The 20,547-nt window shown below is 42.2% G+C and overlaps 3 protein-coding genes across 9 annotated transcripts; 2 read left to right on the top strand and 1 right to left on the bottom strand.

Moving 5' to 3' along the window:
• The first annotated feature begins 1,480 nt into the window (after nucleotides 1–1,480).
• On the top strand, nucleotides 1,481–7,502 carry LOC135587126 (probable prolyl 4-hydroxylase 4). 2 transcript variants are annotated; one of them, XM_065078157.1, is made up of 8 exons: nucleotides 1,481–1,704; nucleotides 1,801–1,858; nucleotides 1,985–2,089; nucleotides 2,795–2,852; nucleotides 6,504–6,679; nucleotides 6,841–6,910; nucleotides 7,009–7,107; nucleotides 7,186–7,502. In XM_065078157.1, the coding sequence occupies exons 1-8, from the start codon at nucleotides 1,568–1,570 to the stop codon at nucleotides 7,302–7,304; spliced, it is 822 nt and encodes a 273-aa protein (XP_064934229.1). In that variant the 5' UTR covers nucleotides 1,481–1,567; the 3' UTR covers nucleotides 7,305–7,502. The 2 variants fall into 2 exon arrangements, with proteins under 2 accessions (XP_064934229.1, XP_064934230.1); XM_065078158.1 differs by having other exon boundaries at nucleotides 1,486–1,704; nucleotides 7,009–7,502.
• Nucleotides 7,503–8,813: 1,311 nt separating this feature from the next.
• On the top strand, nucleotides 8,814–16,988 carry LOC103993736 (pentatricopeptide repeat-containing protein At2g30780). 6 transcript variants are annotated; one of them, XM_065078149.1, is made up of 4 exons: nucleotides 8,814–9,292; nucleotides 9,396–10,715; nucleotides 13,168–13,461; nucleotides 16,192–16,988. In XM_065078149.1, exons 1-2 carry the CDS (start codon nucleotides 8,888–8,890, stop codon nucleotides 10,518–10,520), a joined length of 1,530 nt encoding a protein of 509 aa, XP_064934221.1. In that variant the 5' UTR covers nucleotides 8,814–8,887; the 3' UTR covers nucleotides 10,521–10,715; nucleotides 13,168–13,461; nucleotides 16,192–16,988. The 6 variants fall into 6 exon arrangements, with proteins under 6 accessions (XP_064934221.1, XP_064934223.1, XP_009412185.2 ...); XM_065078151.1 differs by lacking the exon at nucleotides 16,192–16,988 and having other exon boundaries at nucleotides 13,196–13,575; XM_009413910.3 differs by lacking the exon at nucleotides 16,192–16,988 and having other exon boundaries at nucleotides 13,168–13,575.
• A 707-nt stretch (nucleotides 16,989–17,695) lies between these two features.
• Nucleotides 17,696–20,123, bottom strand: LOC135587123 (gibberellin receptor GID1C-like). The gene is made up of 2 exons (XM_065078148.1): nucleotides 19,449–20,123; nucleotides 17,696–18,971 (listed from the first exon to the last, which is right to left on the bottom strand). The coding sequence occupies exons 1-2, from the start codon at nucleotides 19,485–19,487 to the stop codon at nucleotides 17,976–17,978; spliced, it is 1,035 nt and encodes a 344-aa protein (XP_064934220.1). The 5' UTR covers nucleotides 19,488–20,123; the 3' UTR covers nucleotides 17,696–17,975.
• Nucleotides 20,124–20,547: the final 424 nt, after the last annotated feature.

The raw sequence follows: 20,547 nt of genomic DNA, 5'->3' as shown, positions 1-20,547 counted from the left end.
CCACACCTCCGTCAGCCGGATCCGCCCGCCCTCTCTCACCGCCCGCATGAACCAGCTCCGCCGCCCCGCCAGCCAAGGCAGCGGCGGTGGGAGGGGCGGCCGCCTCCTCGACTCCGCCACCCTTCTCTGCCGCGGCGGGCCCCTCCACCCCCACGCATCCGCATTCCCCGTCATCTCCTCCGCCTCCATCCCCCCGTCGCAGCTCTCCGACCCCAGGCCTTCGGTGAGGAAGCGGAGCCCCCCGCGGCGGTCGAGCTCGTGGAGTCCACGAGCGCCGGGGTCCACGCGATTCGGCAGTCTCCCGATGGCGGAGCACTCGAGCACGTTCGGCGGACGCGGCTGGTCGTCTACGACGACGCGGAGCCCTTCGCCGTACAGTGGTGGAATATTCCGGCATCGGTGACCCGGGCTCGGCTGCCGTCGACGGTCGTCGCGATGAGGTAACCCCAGCAGGGCATGCACGGTCCTATATAAGCGCTGCATGGCTCGCTATCTCTCTGTCTCTATCTTCACTTTCTTTACCAAAAACGGAAACTGAGACGGCGGAGTGAAGAAGAGCGTCTGGTCTTCCATGTGCAGTGCGAAAGGTTCGGAGAGAGACGGGTGCATTTAAAGGGTAGCTGATGGGGGGACGTAATCGGAAAGAACACATGTTTTCCTCATTTGTTCTCTTACATAATAAGGTAGGGGTTCAAAGCGAGGGATGGATTATTTCTCTTGAACAAGACGCAAATGACTTACTCGTTCAGATACCTGCCTTGCGATTGAGGACGGCAATGGACCCCACCAGGACGAAGCTTTCCATGTCACACGGCAGTACGGCCACGAACGCCGTGGATGGAAACACAACTGGGAAACGTCGAGATTTATCGGTTTCCCAGCTCAGCACGTAGAATTTAAGGTGCAGCGGCGCATCACACCACGGCGTTGGTTGTGCTTTTTGCCCCGTTGCCATTTGTTCTTGCAACGGATCGCCCGCGATGCACGTTTCTTGGTGCTACGTGTAAATATTTCAAGATTGGTTAGCTAGCTACCTACCTCCCTATTAGTTAAGAAATAAATATAGGTTGATTTTTCTCATAACTCTATAAATTGTGGACATCGAAAAGATGATAAAGATTTGATATAGAAATCATTAAAAGAATTTATATATAGTTAACTCAATTAATATTGATGGTTTAAATGCTTATCTGATAAATGAATGATGTAGATAGTTTCTTGATATTGAATTAGAAATGCATAGGGAACTGCAATGCCCACAATAATTAATGTATTAGAGCAGACTGTTAGATCGCCGCCAATTAACTACCAAGTACAATTAATAAACCCGATAAGGAACCCGGAGGGGAAAGCGTTGGACAATCTTGGCCGTCCGATCCTTTGATGCCCGCATCAACGCTCCGAACGGAACACGTTGGTTACCTCATCAGGCGACACGTTCGTTTCTCCTCTTTTACTAGAGAAGGTAAGATAGGAGGACTGCCCTACATGCTGCAGATCCGATCAATCCCCCGTCCCTTCCTCATCCTCCACACTCCCTCTCTCTCTCGCTCCCTCTCTTCCTCTGATGGGATCTCGGAGATCCAGAGCTCCCCCCTTCTCCCTTCTCTTGCCCTTCCTTCTCTTCATCGTCCTACTCCAGCGATCCTTGCCCCATCCCATCATTGATCCATCCAGATCGAAGCTGCTCTCTTGGAAACCTCGGTCAGTGCTCAAACCCATTCTCGCTGATCTTTTTTCTCGTGTTTCTTGGGTATTCTCCTTGGATCGGTTGTGAAGTTTGGGGAAATGTGGTGGTAGGGCTTTCGTCTACGAAAGGTTCCTGACGGACGAAGAATGCGATCACCTGATATCTCTAGTGAGTACGATCCGATATTGCGAATCCCCTCTTGACGTCTTTTCCTGCCACGTTTCTTTTCTTTTATTTTCAATTTGTTATGGGGTTTGGTCTGGAGCTGAGATCTGAAGGGATGCTGTTGGTCAGGCGAGATTGGAGCTCAAGCGGTCGGCTGTGGCTGATAATCTGTCGGGTAAAAGCACGTTGAGCGAAGTCCGGACTAGCTCCGGGATGTTCATCAACAAGGGAAAGGTTTGAAATCTTGTTCTGTCGGTGAGCTTTACTTAGTTCTTGCATCATGTTCTTGCCCCCAAAAAATAAATGAGGGAGAGGGAGGCAGGAGAGAGAGTTGTATTATATTGCATGATGTCTATCAGGAGGAACAGTGATGCGAAGTTTTCTGTGAACAGATAGAGATTCATAGTGGTAAATTGGATATGTTTATGCTGATGTGTATGCATTTTTACATATTGAGCATTTTAAAGATTTTGAAGGTGTGTCTATAAGCATTCATGGAAACAGTAATGCATATCTAAGAAAAGATATCATATCTTGCCAACAAACGAAGATCAGAAAGCTTGAATTGAGATAACAAACACGAACAAGTATTACATTAGTTATATGCTGTTATGATGCCATTTTGTTTGTGTAATGTAGCACGGTGTCATATATTGCAATTTCTAGGTTATACATGCGACTTTACTAGAAAAACTACCCAACAAAATTATTCTGTGATGTATTTTGAATTCTCAGGTCTGGTCCTATAGAAGAATTGATGGGGAAGTTTAAAGTGGAAAAATTGGGTGCTTGGGGGAAAGAAAAATATGTGTAAAAAGAAATAGGAAGGAAGGGGAAAGCAGGTGGAAGAAGAGTAGGGACTAGATGGAGAAGGATCTATTATGCATTTAAGTGGATGATCATTTTGACTTTGCTGCATCTGATATAAACATTTTGCAGGACCCAATTGTTGAAGGTATTGAGGACAAAATTGCCGCATGGACCTTTCTTCCTAAAGGTGAACCTCCTAATTAATATCAAATTTATGCATATGTTAAACCATAGTTGTAATAGTTTTTCTGATTTCCTGAAAGGATTTATTCACATGGACTTGCTACATGGTTGTCAAATTTTTTTCATGTAGTGAATACTTGAGTGGTTGCAGTCTTGCTGCCTGGCTGGATATGGTTGAACTACTATAATTGTTTCTCTGTTCATTATAATGCTAGAAAAAATTTAGTAGTACTCGTGTCAATCAGCACTTGACATTCTAGAGAGATAGCATATCTTAGTGGCATGCATCAACCTGCCAGGAACAACGAATTAGCCACAAGAGCCAAAATAGCTTGCTTGCTTTCTGAGGATTCTGAAATAAAGTACTAAGTTTCTTACATCATATCTAAGTAAAACACCAACATTTTACCTTAATTGGAAATCACAAACAATCAAATGGAAATTGTTTGAAGGGATAGAGTGTTTGTATACGTGCCAATGTTGCTGGTGCTATAACAAGCATTTGATGAATTGATGACAAGAATAATGCAATATTCTTTTTATTTGTCTGACTGGAAACAGTTTATAACTCCATTTATTTGTTCATTATGTCAGTTTTGACCACCTAGTTGCTTTTAGGATGAAGAGTTCAAACAGAACTTCTTATATGAAAAGAAAGAATAAGTGAAGAAAATAGTGGATACAGGATACTTAGTCATTAACTGATCTACTAAGAATCATAAATCATGCTGGAGATACATCCATGCGATTAGTTTTGAGGTATAATTTGTTACTTAACTCTATCCTTCCACCCCTTTAATCATCAAGTGTGGCTTGCCCTATTCATAAATATAAACACAGATTACAAACTATTAAGAGTCTATGGCCTAAATCATGAGAGAATATTATGAGGATTTGAAGAGAAGGTATAATGTCAAATAAACATACAACAAACCTTGTTCTTACCATTAAAGACTGCTGTAAGGTTGGAATCCCATTGTTCAATAAATGTAACTGTGAAGTCTTTATTCTTCAAGTCATATAAAGATCTACATCTTTTTTTGGGTTTTTGATCTTTCATTTGTTTCTTTTTGTTACTCCCGCCTTTTTGGTAGGCGTCCTTCTTTTTATGTTTTCTTTCATGCATTATAAAATTTCTACTGGGAAATTGTATCCTCATGGAAATACCCCTGGTTTAGGAGGTATATGATAAGTCTTAGTTCCCAGTAATTACAATCTTCAATCTCACTGTTCTTGTTTTAGCTGCATAGGTTCTTTTGCTTCCTAACTGTGTGGTGTTCTGATTTATCTTTGTCTTGTAAGATTTTACTTCTCATGGTGGTAATAAATATAGTTTTCAAACTCATATTTGTTGTATATTAGATAAAAGGGATCAGAATCTCTATTTGTTTGGTACTTGTAGGAGTAATTTATATTCTATTTTCATTTTTTGGCTTAATTTTAAATAAGGTATTGTCTTTGTGTTCTGTGTCGATCCAATTAAACTAAAGCCCTTAGGTTTGGAAGATTCTTCTCAATTTCTTATGATTTTTCCTTATGTGGTTATCATCGACTAAACCATTAGCAAATAGCAGATGCCAAGGAACCTTTTCTTGATATTTTGTTATTTTATACATAAAAGGTGCAAAAGGTAAGGATTTACGCCTATGCTAATCTATTGATTGGCTGCTTAATCATACATAAGATACCTACGTTAATGTACCTTTCAAGTTTAACTCTGTCATCTCTAAAACACTCACTGAACCAAAGTTATTTTTCTCAAATTTCTTATATTTGTTAGTTAATCACATTAAACTTTCATGTAACAGGAGTACCATTGGTTTGTTAGTTAATTATGTTAACCATTCATGTAATAAGAGTACCATTGGTCCTATTACTCACAGTTCATATCCTCCAAGCTTTGACAGAAACTACCTATATGTTACTCTTTCGATTATTCTTGATTCACAATAGCTTTTATTGCATCCCATTCCCTCTGTTTTGAACCCAAGCTAATTATAGAGGTTATGTTGTTAGCCTTTAAATTAGGCTTACTAACAGCCATTTTAGTTTCATAAAGCTGCTTATACACAAATGAAAAATCATTTTCTTAACAATGGAATGTTATAGGCATACCAAATGACTTACAGTGCTTAATGGGAAGGTACTGTTCTTAGGATTGTTGCTCCTGCGTCATCCATAAGTCTGATCATTTTCCTGATTTGGAATTTGTGACCCACCATCAGATCAATTCAAAGGGAAGTCAGTGTTCTGTTGAAAGTACAAAATGGGAACCATGAAGAATGGACTTTAGTAACTTTAGTTAACCTTTAGTGGTATGAGAAAATCACAAGACAGTTGTCCTCTGATAGCATAGTTACTCTTTCTGATAGTTCACTTCTATTGTTAATCTAATGTCCCTCCAACTTGAGTGACAATATACTCTTCGTTAAAATGAAAGGGGCAGTACAGCATATCTATAAATGTGGTTGGTTTTATGTTTTTCTGATTGTGAAAGTAGACCATTTAATTTAATGTGAACTATTAAGTGATGTACAAAGGGGCAATGTTTCCCAGCATTTTGACATTCTGGAAAGTGGTAAATTCCACCTCAAAAACGTGACTGAACAATTCTTAAATTACAATTCTGAAATGGCCTGATCATGTGAATGGATTGAGTTTGCCAATTGCCAAAAGAAGTAGACCACAGATTAATCAGGATCTGCATAGACATTTGCACTGATATTTTTATGAAAATGGTTGTGTAAGAACAAGTTTTGAGGCTAATTTTGCATGCCAATTGATTGATACCACCTTTGAATAAGAACTTTGCCAGAAGAACCATATGCACAAGCTATCAAGGACCATCAATGGGTTGAATTTCCTGATAAAACTCCATAAATTACTTTAAGGCCCAATTAGTGTCTTCATGGCAAGCCTTCCCATGGGCATCATTGATACATGGAGCATGGTTTTCTAAGGAACTAGATGAAAAGGATATGCAAGATCATGACGCTCGTCCTTGTGTGAACCTGAAGTTTGTTACTGTAATTTCCTGGTCATAATGCTATATTTTACCTCAGAGAAGATCCTCACAGTGATTATTCTTTTCAGCAGCAACTGCCAACAAGCAAATAGGTTAATATTTCCTGCTGCTGAACTATTAACAGGTCCCCTGTACTTTCGATATCACAAGGACTCTACAACTGAGTACGAAAATAGTAAGTGTTTGATAGGCCCACCAGTATTTGAAAACCAATAGTTGGGTTCTGTGGTAGCGCATTCCTGTATTGAAAGGAGCCAATATAACCATAGATAGATTGTCTAAAACATCCAGATATAATGTTCCTCCATTATTCAAAAAATCACAATTGTATTGCAGTCATACATATAAATAACATGATTGCATATTGTTCATAATCTTTTTCTTGATAAAACCAATAGCCTAGTCATGTTAAGTAGTGTGAAATGATCACCAGAAAGTTCTCTGATACAGAAAAGTAGTTTTGGCTTCAACATGTTGGTTGGAGCTTCTATCCTATTGAATGAGTTAATTTATTTTCTGACAGGTATCACCATTCACATTGCTGATAATGACATCATCATTTTAAAAAATGGTGACATAACTTTGTTTATGTTTTAAAAGATTGTTCAGTTGATATTTGTTTTCATACAGAAAATGGTGAGGACATTCAAGTCTTACGGTATGAGCCTGGACAGAAGTATGACCCCCACTATGATTACTTCTCTGATAAGGTTAATATCGCTCGTGGTGGTCATCGTATTGCTACTGTTCTTATGTATCTAACAGACGTGGCCAAAGGTGGTGAAACTGTGTTTCCTTCAGCTGAGGTTATTTCTAGCACTACCTCTGTTTGTTTCCTTTAGCGCAAGGAAACTTATAATGAGATAACAAAATGGTCATGCATCAGATATCCCATTTGTCAAACTTCCATCATTTATTCTTCATCTGGAGTGTCGCTTTTGGTGATTGTCTCTTTTGCTTTGTGCAGGAACCTCGGCACCGTGGTGAAGATGCCAAGGATGATAGCTTTTCAGAATGTGCCCAGCGAGGAAAAGCAGGTGAGGGTCCAGGAGACTGTGAAACACTTGTAACAGTGCTTCACCTTCTCATCTTGTTTTGGAGAATTTGTGATCGTTGCATCTGATTGACATTTTAGTTAAGCCGAAGCGAGGGAATGCTCTTCTGTTCTTCAGCCTTCATCCAGATGCTACTACAGATCAAGGCAGCCTTCACGCAGGGTGCCCAGTGATAGAAGGTGAGAAATGGTCGGCCACAAAGTGGATTCACGTAGCCTCCTTTGACAAGATTATCACAAGTCAAGGAAACTGTACAGACGAGAACGAAAGTTGCGAGAGGTGGGCTGCACTTGGAGAGTGCACAAAGAATCCAGAGTACATGGTTGGAACTGCAGATTTGGCCGGCTTTTGTAGGAGGAGCTGTAACGTTTGTTAAAACGTTGTCTTTTTTTTCTTTTCTTTTTTTATTTATATCATATTTACATGAAGTCTGTCGCAGTTAGATCATATACTTCCATGAATAGTTTCTCCGATAGACACCGTACTGCTCAGGTATCTTGCCGAATCTGATTCCTCGCTGTTTGCACTTGTTATTTTTATAAAGTATTTGAAACTTGTAATTTTTATGATTGTACATTTGTGACGAGTTAGTTGGAGCCAAAAAAAAATGGTGGGACGTTTTTGCATTCTCATTGTAGCCTTCCACCCACGACCATTCTAATGTCTCTCTGAGACCATGTTTGTGATGGCAGCCCGGCCATGTGAATACTTTGTTGCATGATACGTTGGAGGGGTATTATAAATTTTTTTTATGTAATTAATTATGATTAACATCTGTCTTTATATTTTAAAAAATAATATTAAATTTTAATATTTTTATATCGTTAATTTTGTCTATGTAAAAAATCATTCGTATGGTGCCATGTAAAAAATATATACGAATGAAAAGGATAAAAATAAAATTTTATTATTTTTTAATTATTAATTTTATATAAACTTTTGGTCGATCGTTTGCTTGCCACGCCTGCTCATTCGTCCATCATCTCTCTTTCTAATTTAATCATCTTTACTTGTCACACTTGTTTACTCGTCGATCGCCCATCATTCCTCTTTCTAATCTAATCACCCGTCGTCCCTTTTTCCAATATTCACCCACACCTGTCTCATCGTCCACCTCGGCATCCCCACCATGGCCGATGATAATTTCATCATCGTTAGCGAAGCTTGCTACCTGTGTATGTCATGTGTATCTCTACTTTTGCAAGAGCGGTGAATAAGATGAAGCTATGTCTATATAGAACTCCGCAACCACACCAACTTAGTTCCTAAGGCAAACAATAACAAATTGGTTGATACTACTCGTGTTTTTACGTCAACAAAGATGGAGATGGAGATGGTGATGGCGAGTAACGAATAAGCAAGTTGGAAAGCGGGATGACGGGCAAGTAGGTTGGAAAAAGCAACGACGAGCGAGCAAGCACAGTGGGCGATCAGATTGGAAAGAAGGGCGATGAGCGATCAAGTTGGAAAGAAGGGCGATGAGCGATCAAGTTGGAAAGAGGGGTGGCGGTCGAGCGGCAGGGGAGCAAGTGCGATGGATGAGTGGCGGGCAAGCAGGTATGATGAGCGAGAGGGTGCAACGAGTGAACAATGGGCGATGGGCGACGAGCAAGTTTGAATGATGAGGAGAGGAGGAAATGATCGAGAAATTGATATAAAATTAATAATTGAAAAAAAAATTATATTTTTATTATTTTCATTCTAGCTCCTTTTGTATGTGACAATACGGGTAATTTTTTCGATCGATGAAGTTGAGAAGAATTGAGAATAAATGTGAGTATAAGGACTTCCATGTTACTATTTAAAGTAACATAGCTAATTATGGGATGTAATTACCTCATTCATTTGCGATGGGAAGCCCGGCCCATTTGGTTCCGATCACCAGCTATCGCCCAACCTTTCATTTCCAAATCCCCTTCCGCAGCGCAGCAGTTCGGAGAGCACGGGCGACGCCACCCCATGCGCCCGGCGGCGGCTATGGCGAGAGTGAGCCACCTCCTCTTACTTCTTCGTTGCGGTCGTATAGCCTCCCTCCAAACCCCGCTCTACGACTCCCCCTACAACCTACGTTTCACCTCTGCCGCTGCCGCCCGTGGCTTCTGCTCCAACGGCATCTCCGACCTTCGCGACCGCATTCTCCTCCTTTCCGAGAACCCCGCCTCCGTCGCCACCGAGGACAAGGAGGCACTTCGATCCGCCGTCTCCGCCCTAGCCGACCAGCTGCTCGCCCTGCCCGACGACCAGGATCTTGCGGCTCTCTTGGACTCTGTCTCCTTCGCCACCCTACTCCTCTGCTTCCCCGCCGGCTTCGCCTCCGTCGAGCTCCTCTCCCTTCTCAAGTCCCGCCCCCTCCTCGCCCTCCAGGTTCTTCCCCCGCGCCACTCTCTCTATCTCCTGATTTCTCCATTTCCTAGGATTCCGAATCATTCTACCATCCTTAAAGGTTGTATCTTGTATCGTCTTGTAGGTCTTTAACTGCAGGAAGAAGCTGGCTGACGCCGGCATCCCGATGCTATCCGAGGAATACTCCAAGGCCATCACCCTGGCGGGCCGCACCAAGAACGTCGGCCTGGCAACGGAGCTCTTCTCTGACGCCATAGATGCCGGCCTCCGCAACGCCTGCCTCTACAATGCCCTCATGTCTGCTTATATGTACAGTGGCCTCACCAAGAAAGCCGTCTCAGTTTTCGAGGATCTGAAGCAGGACTTCAATTGCAAGCCAACCATTGTCACCTATAACATTCTCCTTTCGGTATTTGGCCGCTCCTTGCTCGTGGACCATATGGAGACTGTCCTCCAAGCAATTGATGATTCGGACCTTTCCTACACCATCACCACCTACAACACTGCCATTGCCGCATATGTTACGGCCTGGATGTGGGATAAAATGGAGAGGATGTACCAATCGATGGTGGAGGGACCAATCAAGCCTGACGCTGAAACCCTCCTCCTGATGTTAAGAGGTTATGCCCACTCAAGCAATCTAGAGAAGATGGAAAAGACTTATGATCAAATAAAGGAGATGATTAACAATAGGCAGACACCTTTGATTCGGACAATGATATATGCTTATACTAAGAGCTGTCACCCTGATCGAGTCAGAAAGGTGGAGGCCTTGATGAAGTTGATTCCAGGGGATGAGTATAGACATTGTCTCAATGTACATTTGATCAGGATGTATGCACAGGAAGGCTTAACTGAGGCGATGGAAGGACTAATATCCGAGGCATTCCAGCACAACACTGTTGTAACTACAGTGGGGGTGATGCGTTCCATCATATCGAGTTACTTCAAAAGTAATGCAGTGGACCGGCTAGCTGGGTTCATTAGACAGGCAGAGAATGCAGGGTGGCGGCTTTGCCGGTCATTGTACCATTGCAAGATGGTGATGTATGGACAGCAGAATCGCTTGGAGGAGATGCATGGGGTTCTGGATGAGATGGAGAATTTTAGATTTGGTCGAACGAAGAAAACCTTTTTCATTTTGTACAAGGGATATTCCAACATAGGTAGGAGATTAGAGGCAGAGACAGTCATTGGGATGATGTGGAAGCGTGGCTATGGAAATCCTGAGGATGCGTGTGTGTCGTAAAATTTTAAGTGGATGCTGCAGATGGAATTATTAGATTATGGTCGACATATGCCAGATGATTTCCAAAATTATGAAGGCCTACCTTTTCTCTAGCAAATTGACGACAGATTACAGATGGAATTATTTAAACTAACAATTAACAACTGAATGGCTGATCATGAAGTTCCATGGCTTTTGATATTGAGATATTACTCGGTGAGTTTTAGCTAACAATTCCAATATGTATTTTTTTTATAATTTTTACGTGTTTGAATGTGTATCTTTGCTAGCACCACGATAAAACTATTATCCAGAATAATGCTTTAGCTAGCACCATAACATTTTAATATTTGATATCCTTTAAAGTGTTCATGTACCGTGGTTGCAGTAATAGATCCCTCTGGTCAATAAAGTTGAAGTCTTGAAGATAGGGATTAAATCTAAGATTAGCATTGAACTTTGGGATAAATCTTGGTTATAGAAAAAAGATAGTGACATCCAGTTTAGTTCCACATTGGATGTAGAAGATTTTTATGTATTTACAACGTTAGATGGAACTGCTGATATTAAGTTGAGATTGAGTATTTTGGGTAGTAATGATTTAGTCGGGCCAGATCATGACCTTTCTCCTCAAGCACTTGGAACTCCATCTTGACCATAGCCAACTTCTGCCCTCTCCTTGTATCAGTTTCTACACCATCCTCTGCTCGCTATTTTTCTTCTCCTTAGAAGAGGTGGAAAAGGATGATGAAACCATTGCATCAAAGATCTTACACTGTTAAAGCAATCTTGCAGTGGGCATTTTCTAGATCAAGGGTATAGGAAAATTCTGGTCATAATCAATAACTTGAGGTTTAAAATTAATTATAAGTTAAGGGTCATTAAGTTTAAAATTAGTTATAAGTTAAAGGGAACAAAGGGAAGACATGTTTTCATTAGTTTGCCAAATGATTTGCTGTTATAGTAGACTAACCATATATTTGGAGTTTTAGTTGTCTTGAAAACCATGATTTGTGGCTAAAATGAACCTGAGAACAGTTCAACAAGGAACTTATGCATGTTAATTCAAAAAATATATAATAACATTTCTTGGTGGAATTAGCTTATTGCTCAGTGGAAAAGTAGTGCTTTAGATGGGTTTTCTCGGATAGATTTTAGTGAGCTGAAGATAGTGCAAACAATATATCTTATACTAGTGGATGATGGTTGTGGAGTAAAGGTGGTATGAACGGGCTCGTATTGCTGAAGATGCTGTAGGATTTAAGTTTGCATCACTTCATTCTGCTGTTGATGGGAAAGGCTACAGGGAAGTTGTTTTAGAGGTTTATAATGATATAGATGATTGATGGAAAGAAAAGAAATGCAGTCATAAAGCCTCTCCTACTTTGATGTTTTTAGGAGATTGTTTCTTATGTCTTTTATTCTTCTTATATATGTACATTAATTTTATATATGTATGTATATATATATATATATATATATATATATATATATATATATATATATATATATGTATGTATGTATGTATATGTATATATATGTATGTATGTATGTATATGTATATATATGTATGTATGTATGTATATGTATATATATGTATGTATGTATATGTATATATATGTATGTATGTATGTATATATATACATATATATGTATGTATGTATGTATATACATATATACATATATATACATATATACATATATACATATATATACATATATACATATATACATATATACACATATACACATATATACATATATACATATATACACATATACACATATATACATATATACATATATACATATATACATATATATACATATATACATATATATATATATATATATATATATATATGTATATATATAACTCAGCTAACTAAATCTTCACATCATCTAAGAATATAGTGAAGTTTTGGTCTGTCCTAGGCTTAGGTGTAGAAAGTGGGGACGCATATCTCTCTTCACCATCCAGGTTCCATCTGGTGCAGATTCTTGCAATGAACAGTTTCAGTAGTTGCTTTAGATGATGATTTTCTCATGATTAATTAGTCGTGACCAAAAGGTCATGAATATGTGACTTCACATGAAGCTTCGTGCAGATATTGTAACATGTCAAATTTGAATATATCGGTTCAATATTAAATTTTTATAATCTTTTTAGCCAAAAATGATGACTTGATTTCTGTGCTTATCAGTGAGATGACAAAGCCTTTGGTACCATATCAGGAAACATCCATATGGCAACCAGGGAGTGATAATTGGCACTGTATTCTTTTGGGGTTGTCCATTTCTGCATCATCTTAAGCTTCCCGTCAATGAGCTTGATAAGTGGTCTGGTCATTGTTTGTTGGTTGGATAATTCCAGGAGTCATCATGTCCTTTACTTGATCAATTTGGAGACCGGCCATGGATTCTCTAGCTCTTTTCTAGTCTTAATCCAATGCAAGGGACTCAAAACCCCATTGCTATTCTCTTGGACAAAACACTGATCTAATTGAGATCATGTAATGTAGCTTTTTTAATACTGGCAATAAATGATTATATTTGTTTGTATATGTTGGTTCTGCTACTTTTTTTTGCGCTGTGGTTTCTTCAATAGAACCCTTTTTTCACTCATTTAATTGTTACTTCTATTTAATTGTTCTAGCTTTCAATGCAGTACGCTTCTGCTTTGGATGTTCTTGCAGACTGGCACAGGGAATGTGCAAACTCTTGCTGATTGGTGATTGCTAAAGTGGTGAATGGTTCTTGATTTTGCTTGATTGACTTCTTGTGCATATTACAAATTTGTAATGGATACCAAGAGATAGGACAACACTTCTCTTTTGTGGTTATTAAATAATGAAGGCAAGGTAAAGTCAGCATATAGGAAATTTTTCGCCACTATCTGGTGGTCATTATCTCAAGCACTGAAGATAAGAGAGGTCCTCAAATTGTGACAGCTATTTTTTCTGTAAGTACAAAACCTATGTACTATGTTACTACTGTGTGCACTGTCAGTTGGTGGGTTGGATAGACAGCAATGCGCAGCTGATCAACTATATATCAAACATTGTGGCTTGTTTAACACTTGTATTAGTAAGATAGTTTTGACATGGAACTAGAAATGAAATGTTTTCAACATGTCAATAATCAGGCCATCTTTCTTATCATGTCACATTATCTTCATTTTTCTGGGATCTTCCTTGCACTGATTGGTTGGTGGTATGGTGTGAGGGGGGGGGGGAGTCATGTTAACATGTAAAATTGTGCTTCTTTTAAATTGATTTTACTGGTTTTATGATTGTTTCATTGAATATAGGTGCCAGTCCCAAGTACAAGCTTGCATTTATTTTCAAGGTTGTCGATTGAGGCCATTTCATTCTTTCTTTGAACAAGATAGCAACAACAGATCATGTTGTCTAGGATATTGCTGCATCGCAAGGCTTCTATTAATTTTTACTGAAATTGTTTTTGTTGAATCTCGGATTTTGATGATGAAATCAATTGTCATTTGTTATCTAATCTATATGTTGAGATAAGTGTGCAGGATTAACTACGATGAAAGTAAGATATGCAGCAGGAGTTGCGCCGGAGTCAAGACAATGATCACGTTGGGAGTTCGAGAGTTCGACGGAAGTTCGGACAGTCGTCGGAGGTTCTGCGGGAACAAATCCGAGAAGTCCATGAGCTTGCCAAAGAAGTTCGTCGGAACTCGCCAAGTGGATCGTCGCAAGTCCAGGAGTTTGCCGGAAGTCCGCAGGAGCATCACCGAGGGTTCATCGGATGATCGACGGAAGTTCGTCGGAAGCTCGCCGGAAGAAGCGATTGACGCACCGGAGCAATATTGCAGTAAATGTCTTAGGAAATATCGTAGTTAGCACAATGATTAAGTTGGAAATGGGAGGTGATCCCATTAACTTAATCTTGGGGCAATTGGGCCCCTAAAAAACCCAAATTGGGCCGAATGGATCAACCCATTCGGACCCTGATTTCTGCCAGGCGGTTGAACCGCCCAAGCCAGGAGGTGGCACCGCTTGGGCTAAGTCTCCGAGAGAGACTGGGCGGTGCAACCGCCCCAGCCAAGAGGTGGCACCGCTTGGGCTAAGTCTCCGAGAGAGACTGGGCGGTGCAACCGCCCCAGCCAAGAGGTGGCACCGCCTGGGCTTAGTCTCCGAGCGAGACTGGGCGGTGCAACCTCCCCTGACAACAGGTGGCACCGCCTGAGCTTGGTCTTCGAGCTCTGGCAGGAGGTGCAACCGCCCCTGACAGAGGTGGCACCGCCCAGAGGCTCAGTCTTCGAGCTCTGCCAGGCGGTGCACCGCTCCAGTCAGGAGGTGTAACCGCCAGATCTCGGAATTCCGGGAATTGACAGTTTTGAGCTCCAAATTCAAACTGGGTTGGGGCCTATAAATACCCCACCCATTCAGCACTGAAAGAAAACAACATATTCACCGAAATCCTGATCTTGTTCTGTGATTTTTAGAGCTCAAAATTGTTGTAAAGGCCAAAAGTTCTTCTCCCTCTTTTCTTCCAAGTTCTGAGCTTTAAAGAGAGGAGAGAAAATTCTGTAAGGGTTGTCTCCTAAACCCGTCAAAAGGAGTGAAACTGTAAAAGGGTGGTTGGCCTTCGCCTATTGAAGGAAGGCCTCTAGTTGACGTCGGTGACCTCGTCGGTGGAGGAAGCCAAAAGTGGAGTAGGTCAAGATTGACCGAACCACTCTAAATCTCGGTTTGCATTTACTTTGAGCATATTATCTTTACTGCAAACCTCCTCTAAAGCTTACTGCTTTTTGCACATATACGATCGGGTTTCAAGCTTTGCACTTTCCGAATCGGCGTTTAGACGTAAATCATATTTCTGTTTGCGTTTACGTTTTAATTTCTATCATAACTTCAAACTGTCTTTATATCCTTGCTTAAACTGCATCTTGCTTAATCAAGTGATTTACGAATCAACATTTAGATGTAAATCAGTTTTTTTATACGAATATCATATTTCAGTTTGCACCTACTATCTGATTAGAATCATAATTGCAAACTGCATTTATATTTTTGCTGCATCTCGCTTAAACAAAAGTTAAAGTGATTTACGAATCGGCTTTCTTACCAAAATCACTTAAAACAAACGAAAGCAGTTTTTATTTTTCGTAGAAGGTTTTCCGCTGCACTAATTCACCCCCTCCCCTCTTAGTGCTCTTGATCCTAACAGTTTTGTTTCAGATTCAGGTTATGAAAAGCCTTGTCATGGAACATGTAAGTGACTTAACTTGTGTGATACCAGGATATAATAATGTATTGTTATGTCCATGGCCACCATAATTCTTAATGTATTCATAGTGTGTACTAAATGAAAAGATAGAATAGGATTTGTGGCCCCAGACAGGATCTGGATCGGATTTTAATGAGTTGTGCTGTTCAGTGGAAATCAATGCCTACTTGGATACTTTCTCCATTCAGTCTTTCAATAATTTACCAAAATGTGTGTTTCTCAGCTGGTCGTGTTTGAAAAATGCCAATCTTTTCCTATGGTTTTGGCTTTCACTTTGATTTCTCAAGTTTCTTTGTCACCTGATAGTCTTCTTTTAACTTGTACATTTTTCCTATTTGTTGGGTACAAATATAATTTCCTGTACTAAAGTAGTCAGCTTTCATAAATATATGTTACTGTCCTATACTGACCCAGCTTGATCTGTTTGTTAAAGTTGACAGGCTTTCCTATGGAATAGGACAGGGACTACATCTGACTAAACCTCGGACCAATCTGAGTCTTGAAATGGGCTAATCCTATTCTTCTCCAAGAATGTTCTCCATTGAGGTCATTGATTCTGGCTCCCTCTTCTAAAGGTGAGATATCTCTCTCCAAGAAATCTTTATGTTCCAAAGAGACAAGATTCCCATGCCAAACGAGAATGACACAGAGAGAAGTATCGAGCAAGCTTTCGGGAGGCATCACAAGTTCCAAATACATCCAAACACAGAGGCAGGTCCCCATGCCCAAGCAAATGTGCCAGATCTATCGCATATTGTTCCATGGTTTGTGGTCCAATTGGACAATTCTTGGTGGTGGATGAGGTCCGCAAGCCGCCCAGGTAGTCCAAGACAAGGATCCGAGCTAACATGCTTAAGTTGCAGGTACCCTACAATGAAGCACTTGGGTACAAACTTTCCAAATCTGGTAGCAAATAGTTGCTCATGATGATTTATATCAGGCACCTGGAAGCTCTCACTCAGATGACTGCCAAATTACATCCAATGCTGATGTTTGGAAACTTGAGGTACTTTTTCTTTCTCTTGAAGGTGATTCAATGCTCGTATCATCCTACTTTCTCCGATTGACCAAGTACCGAAATTAGTCGTTTAGAGTTAGTCTTAACCTCATGGTAAGGTTGCCACATTCAGAGTTTATTTTTCAGGAAAATAGCATCTCTACTTGTAGTGAGAAGATTGTATGCACTGGTCATTCATGCATTGTCAAGAGTCTGGAAGAGAATTAATTTCCTTAATCTCAGTTTGTTATATATATATATTTTTTTGATTTATCATTCAAAGATTCCGTTCTTATTTTCTTTTATATTACTTGAAAGAATATGCTGCAAGTAGTGAGTCCTTAGACGAGTGAATAAAGCAGGTCAGGTCAAAGAAATGGGACTACAGTATGCCCAGTGCTCGTCTTAGTGCATATGCAGCGACATGCTGCTCCATATTTTTAATGGCTTCATCTTGTTACACAGCACTTTTTCTCATGGACGCCATTCTGTGACCTTCATCAAATCAAACCCCATCCCATGTATGAATGAGACTTGAAGATACATGAATCATCAAACCATGCATCTCTTAAGCATGGAAGTCAAGATAAGAACAGGGCCGACCAGGTCCCCATTAGATTGTCACAGACGAGAAAGGTGGATTCTTCCCCTTTGGACACACAACAAAAACCCATGTGTCTCTGAGCCCTTCCCTTCCAGTCTCCCAAACTCTGCCCCCGCCACATGACAACAGGTGCAGCTCCCAAAGAAGCTGCCAAGTAGTGAGACTGACTGTGATCCAACTTCTCTTCCTTTTTATTATTATTATTTTTCGCAAACAACTAAGAAAATTGCCTAAGATGATTCAACCCTATTTCCAGACCATCCCACTGGTGAGCTGACAAGATAGCGAGCGCTACTGCCAAAAGAGAACCTCCAAAGGAGCAACTGTTACGAGACAGAGACAGAGACACTTGTTGGGTCTTCAATTAATTACCTAGCGGTGGAAAAGTACTTATAATACATGCAATCAATCATATAGTTGAAATGGCCTTCGATTCTTCTCATAATTACTGCCAACACTAACCAAGCAGTGATCCAGCTCGTGTCTCTCCCTTTGCCACAGTAAGCAATGTTCATCTGAAGAAACATCCTTCTTTCCATGAGGAGGTCATCTACCACGAGCTCAGGCTACCGAGTCACACACGCCCATGATTCAGAGTCCAATAGAACAGTTGCTACTACAAGTTAGAGCCGACGAAGTCGTGTATCTCATCCATGACTTGGTAGAAATGGTCGGTGTTGGGCAACAAGTAGAACCCGATCGTGGCCTGTTCACGGTAGACGAGCTTCACGGAGTGGCCGGCCTTCTTCAACCCCTGCGCGTACGCCAGTTGCCAGTCCTGAACCAGATCCAGTCCTGCCACCACCACGAGGCTTCTCGTGAAGGGCAGCCCTTCAAGCTTCGCGCCGTTGGGACCCAAGGGGTTGCTGGCCGGGTGATCCCTGTTCGCTCCCTCGGGCAGGTACGCCTTCCAATACCAGTCCCTGTCCTCGATGGTCACGAAGTACTTCCTGTCCAACCTCTTCTCCGACTCCGTCCGGCGGTTGCCGCCGAACATCGGGTTGAGGAGCACGTTGCCGGAGACTTCGACTCCGGACTTCGCTGCCCTGACGGCCACGTGGTGCGCGATGTTCCCCCCCGAGCTGTCCCCCGCGAGGAACACCCGGAGCTTGGCGTCCTTTCCGCTGCGAAGCCATGGCTCGCCCGACGCCCACCGGAGCGCAGCCCATCCGTCGTCGTAGGCGCAGGGGTACTTGTGCTCGGGTGCTCGGCGGTAATTGACGGACACAACGACGGCGCCGCAGAGGGATACGAACCGGCGGCAAAGTGAGTCGTAGATGGCGCTGTTGGATGAGGAGTGGGCGAAGCTGCCGCCGTGGAAGAAGATGATGACGGGGAAGGGGTCGGGCGAGGGCGGCCGGCACAGGTCGGGGAGGAGCGCGACGGCAGCGGAGGCGGTGGCAGGGCGGTAGATTCGGGCGAGAAGGCTGGTGGGGCGGTCGATGAGGACGTCGAACGAGACGACGCCATTGACGGGAGCGACATTGGCGGGAACCTTGCGGTCGAGGAACTCGGCGAGGTGGCGGTCGAACGTGCCGTCCGGGCGGCGCAGCATGTTGTAGGCCAGCTTGAAGTTGGAGATGAGGACCCATGTGTTGAGCGGAACCACCATCTGCGCCGTCATCGAACACAGCGAAGAGGAGGTGAGATCAAGAGAGCGACAAGGAGCCCTTCCTCTGCTTCAAGCTTTCGATCAAGTACAGGAAGAACGGAAGGCGAATGTGCATCAAAAAGCAAACTTTCCAGCATTCTGGGAAGAGGAGGAGGAGGAGCTGCTAACGATTCGAAAAGCGTGTTTTTTCGCTCTACCTGATCGAAATCTACGAGATGATGCAGACGACATGAAACGAATGGGGCTCTTCGTTTACCAAATCGGAATGGAAAGCACAAGGGATTACCAAATCGAATCGAATCCATCAAAGCTCCGATTTTTGCCAAATCAAACCAAACAAGAATGAATCATCACGAAACCCGCAGATAGATACAAATCAAGTAGGCCAAACCCTAACATCGAACAGACAGCCGCGCTGCCGACCCATCAGAAATGGAAATCTAATGCAGAAGACTTTAAAGAAGAGAGAGCGAGCACCTTTGACTCGTTGGCGTTAATCTCGTTGCTTCCAGCCATGGCGAAACCGTGCTCAGCGGGCGGGTAAGATCAAGAAGCAGAGACGAAATAGCATCAAAGCCAAAGAAAGCTCTCTCCTTTTCTCATGACACGGGCTCCTCCCTCTCCCGGCACCGACTACGCTTCTTCCCGGTACCCTCTTTCGCTTCTTCCTGTCATCGATCCCGCTAATCCCGGGGAAACTATCAATGGCAAAGGAAGACGAGGCGCGGATACAAAAAGCAGAGAGAGAGGAGGTAGAAAGCAGCACGCGAGGAGAGTAGGGAGCTGTCGAAGGCAGAGAAGGAGGCGACAAATTCGGGCGGCCTTAATGGAACTAACTCGGCGGAGTGGACCCCACCCTCACTGCGTAGTGGAGGAGGAGGAGGAAGACGAAGTAGAAAGCCGTAGATTTCATCTCAATCACATCTATAGGCCTTCTTTTCCAATCTACGCAAGAAAACAGTGCATAAAATATTTTGCACTCTCAAGGAAATCTCAAATCAAATAGTCAAGGCATTTGTGTGTTTCACCAAGTGATGAGACGGCCGATCAACGTGGAGGATCGTAGAAATCTCATGTCGAGATGATCCCAAGGATGATTACAGTAAGCGTAGGCCAGTTGGGGTTGATAGATTGATGCATATGCTGTGACGGGAGAGGAGCGTCTCCCTTCATTGCAGGTAATGCCCTCGTTGTGCAACCAACCCATCATATTCTCTTTTCTTAGTGTTCTTGGGAAGAAAACTAGTGTGCAACTCATGTTAGGCTGGCGAAAGATTGGATTTGATTTGTATATTAAGAACCGGTGGTATGGGATCGAGTTCTTAACCCAGTTTGGATCTGTGCAGCGGCATCAATGCTACAAGTGAGGAGAGAGAGAGAGAGAGAGACTGGAAGGGAGGAAGAAGACAAAGGTTTCCTGAACTCTCTCTCTCTCCCCCTCTTGTAACACAATACATGTACAGTTTAGATACAGACATTAAAAATGCTCCTCTCGTTTGCTTGGCTTTTGTCTCTTTAGGACGAAGGAACGGATAAGGAGGAATGAATCTCTCTCTCTCTCTCTCTCTAACCCTTC

The sequence above is a fragment of the Musa acuminata genome, chromosome BXJ1-8, assembly GCF_036884655.1.
Source record: "Musa acuminata AAA Group cultivar baxijiao chromosome BXJ1-8, Cavendish_Baxijiao_AAA, whole genome shotgun sequence".
NCBI lineage: Eukaryota > Viridiplantae > Streptophyta > Magnoliopsida > Zingiberales > Musaceae > Musa > Musa acuminata.
The sequence above is the reverse complement of the archived record's forward strand: the minus strand, read 5'-3'. Positions and strand labels throughout refer to the sequence as shown.

Bases quoted from the DNA above. Each gene is read 5' to 3' on its own strand.
- LOC135587123 (XM_065078148.1), bottom strand. From the start codon at position 19,487: ATGGCTGGAAGCAACGAGATTAACGCCAACGAGTCAAAG. The intron at 18,972-19,448 runs GTGCTCGCTCTC...ATGACGGCGCAG, and splicing joins TTAACGCCAACGAGTCAAAG to ATGGTGGTTCCGCTCAACAC.
- LOC135587126 (XM_065078158.1), top strand. From the start codon at position 1,568: ATGGGATCTCGGAGATCCAGAGCTCCCCCCTTCTCCCTTCTCTTGCCC. The intron at 1,859-1,984 runs GTGAGTACGATC...GCTGTTGGTCAG, and splicing joins GCGATCACCTGATATCTCTA to GCGAGATTGGAGCTCAAGCG. The intron at 2,853-6,503 runs GTGAACCTCCTA...GTTTTCATACAG, and splicing joins ATGGACCTTTCTTCCTAAAG to AAAATGGTGAGGACATTCAA.
- LOC103993736 (XM_065078149.1), top strand. From the start codon at position 8,888: ATGCGCCCGGCGGCGGCTATGGCGAGAGTGAGCCACCTCCTCTTACTT. The intron at 9,293-9,395 runs GTTCTTCCCCCG...ATCGTCTTGTAG, and splicing joins GCCCCCTCCTCGCCCTCCAG to GTCTTTAACTGCAGGAAGAA.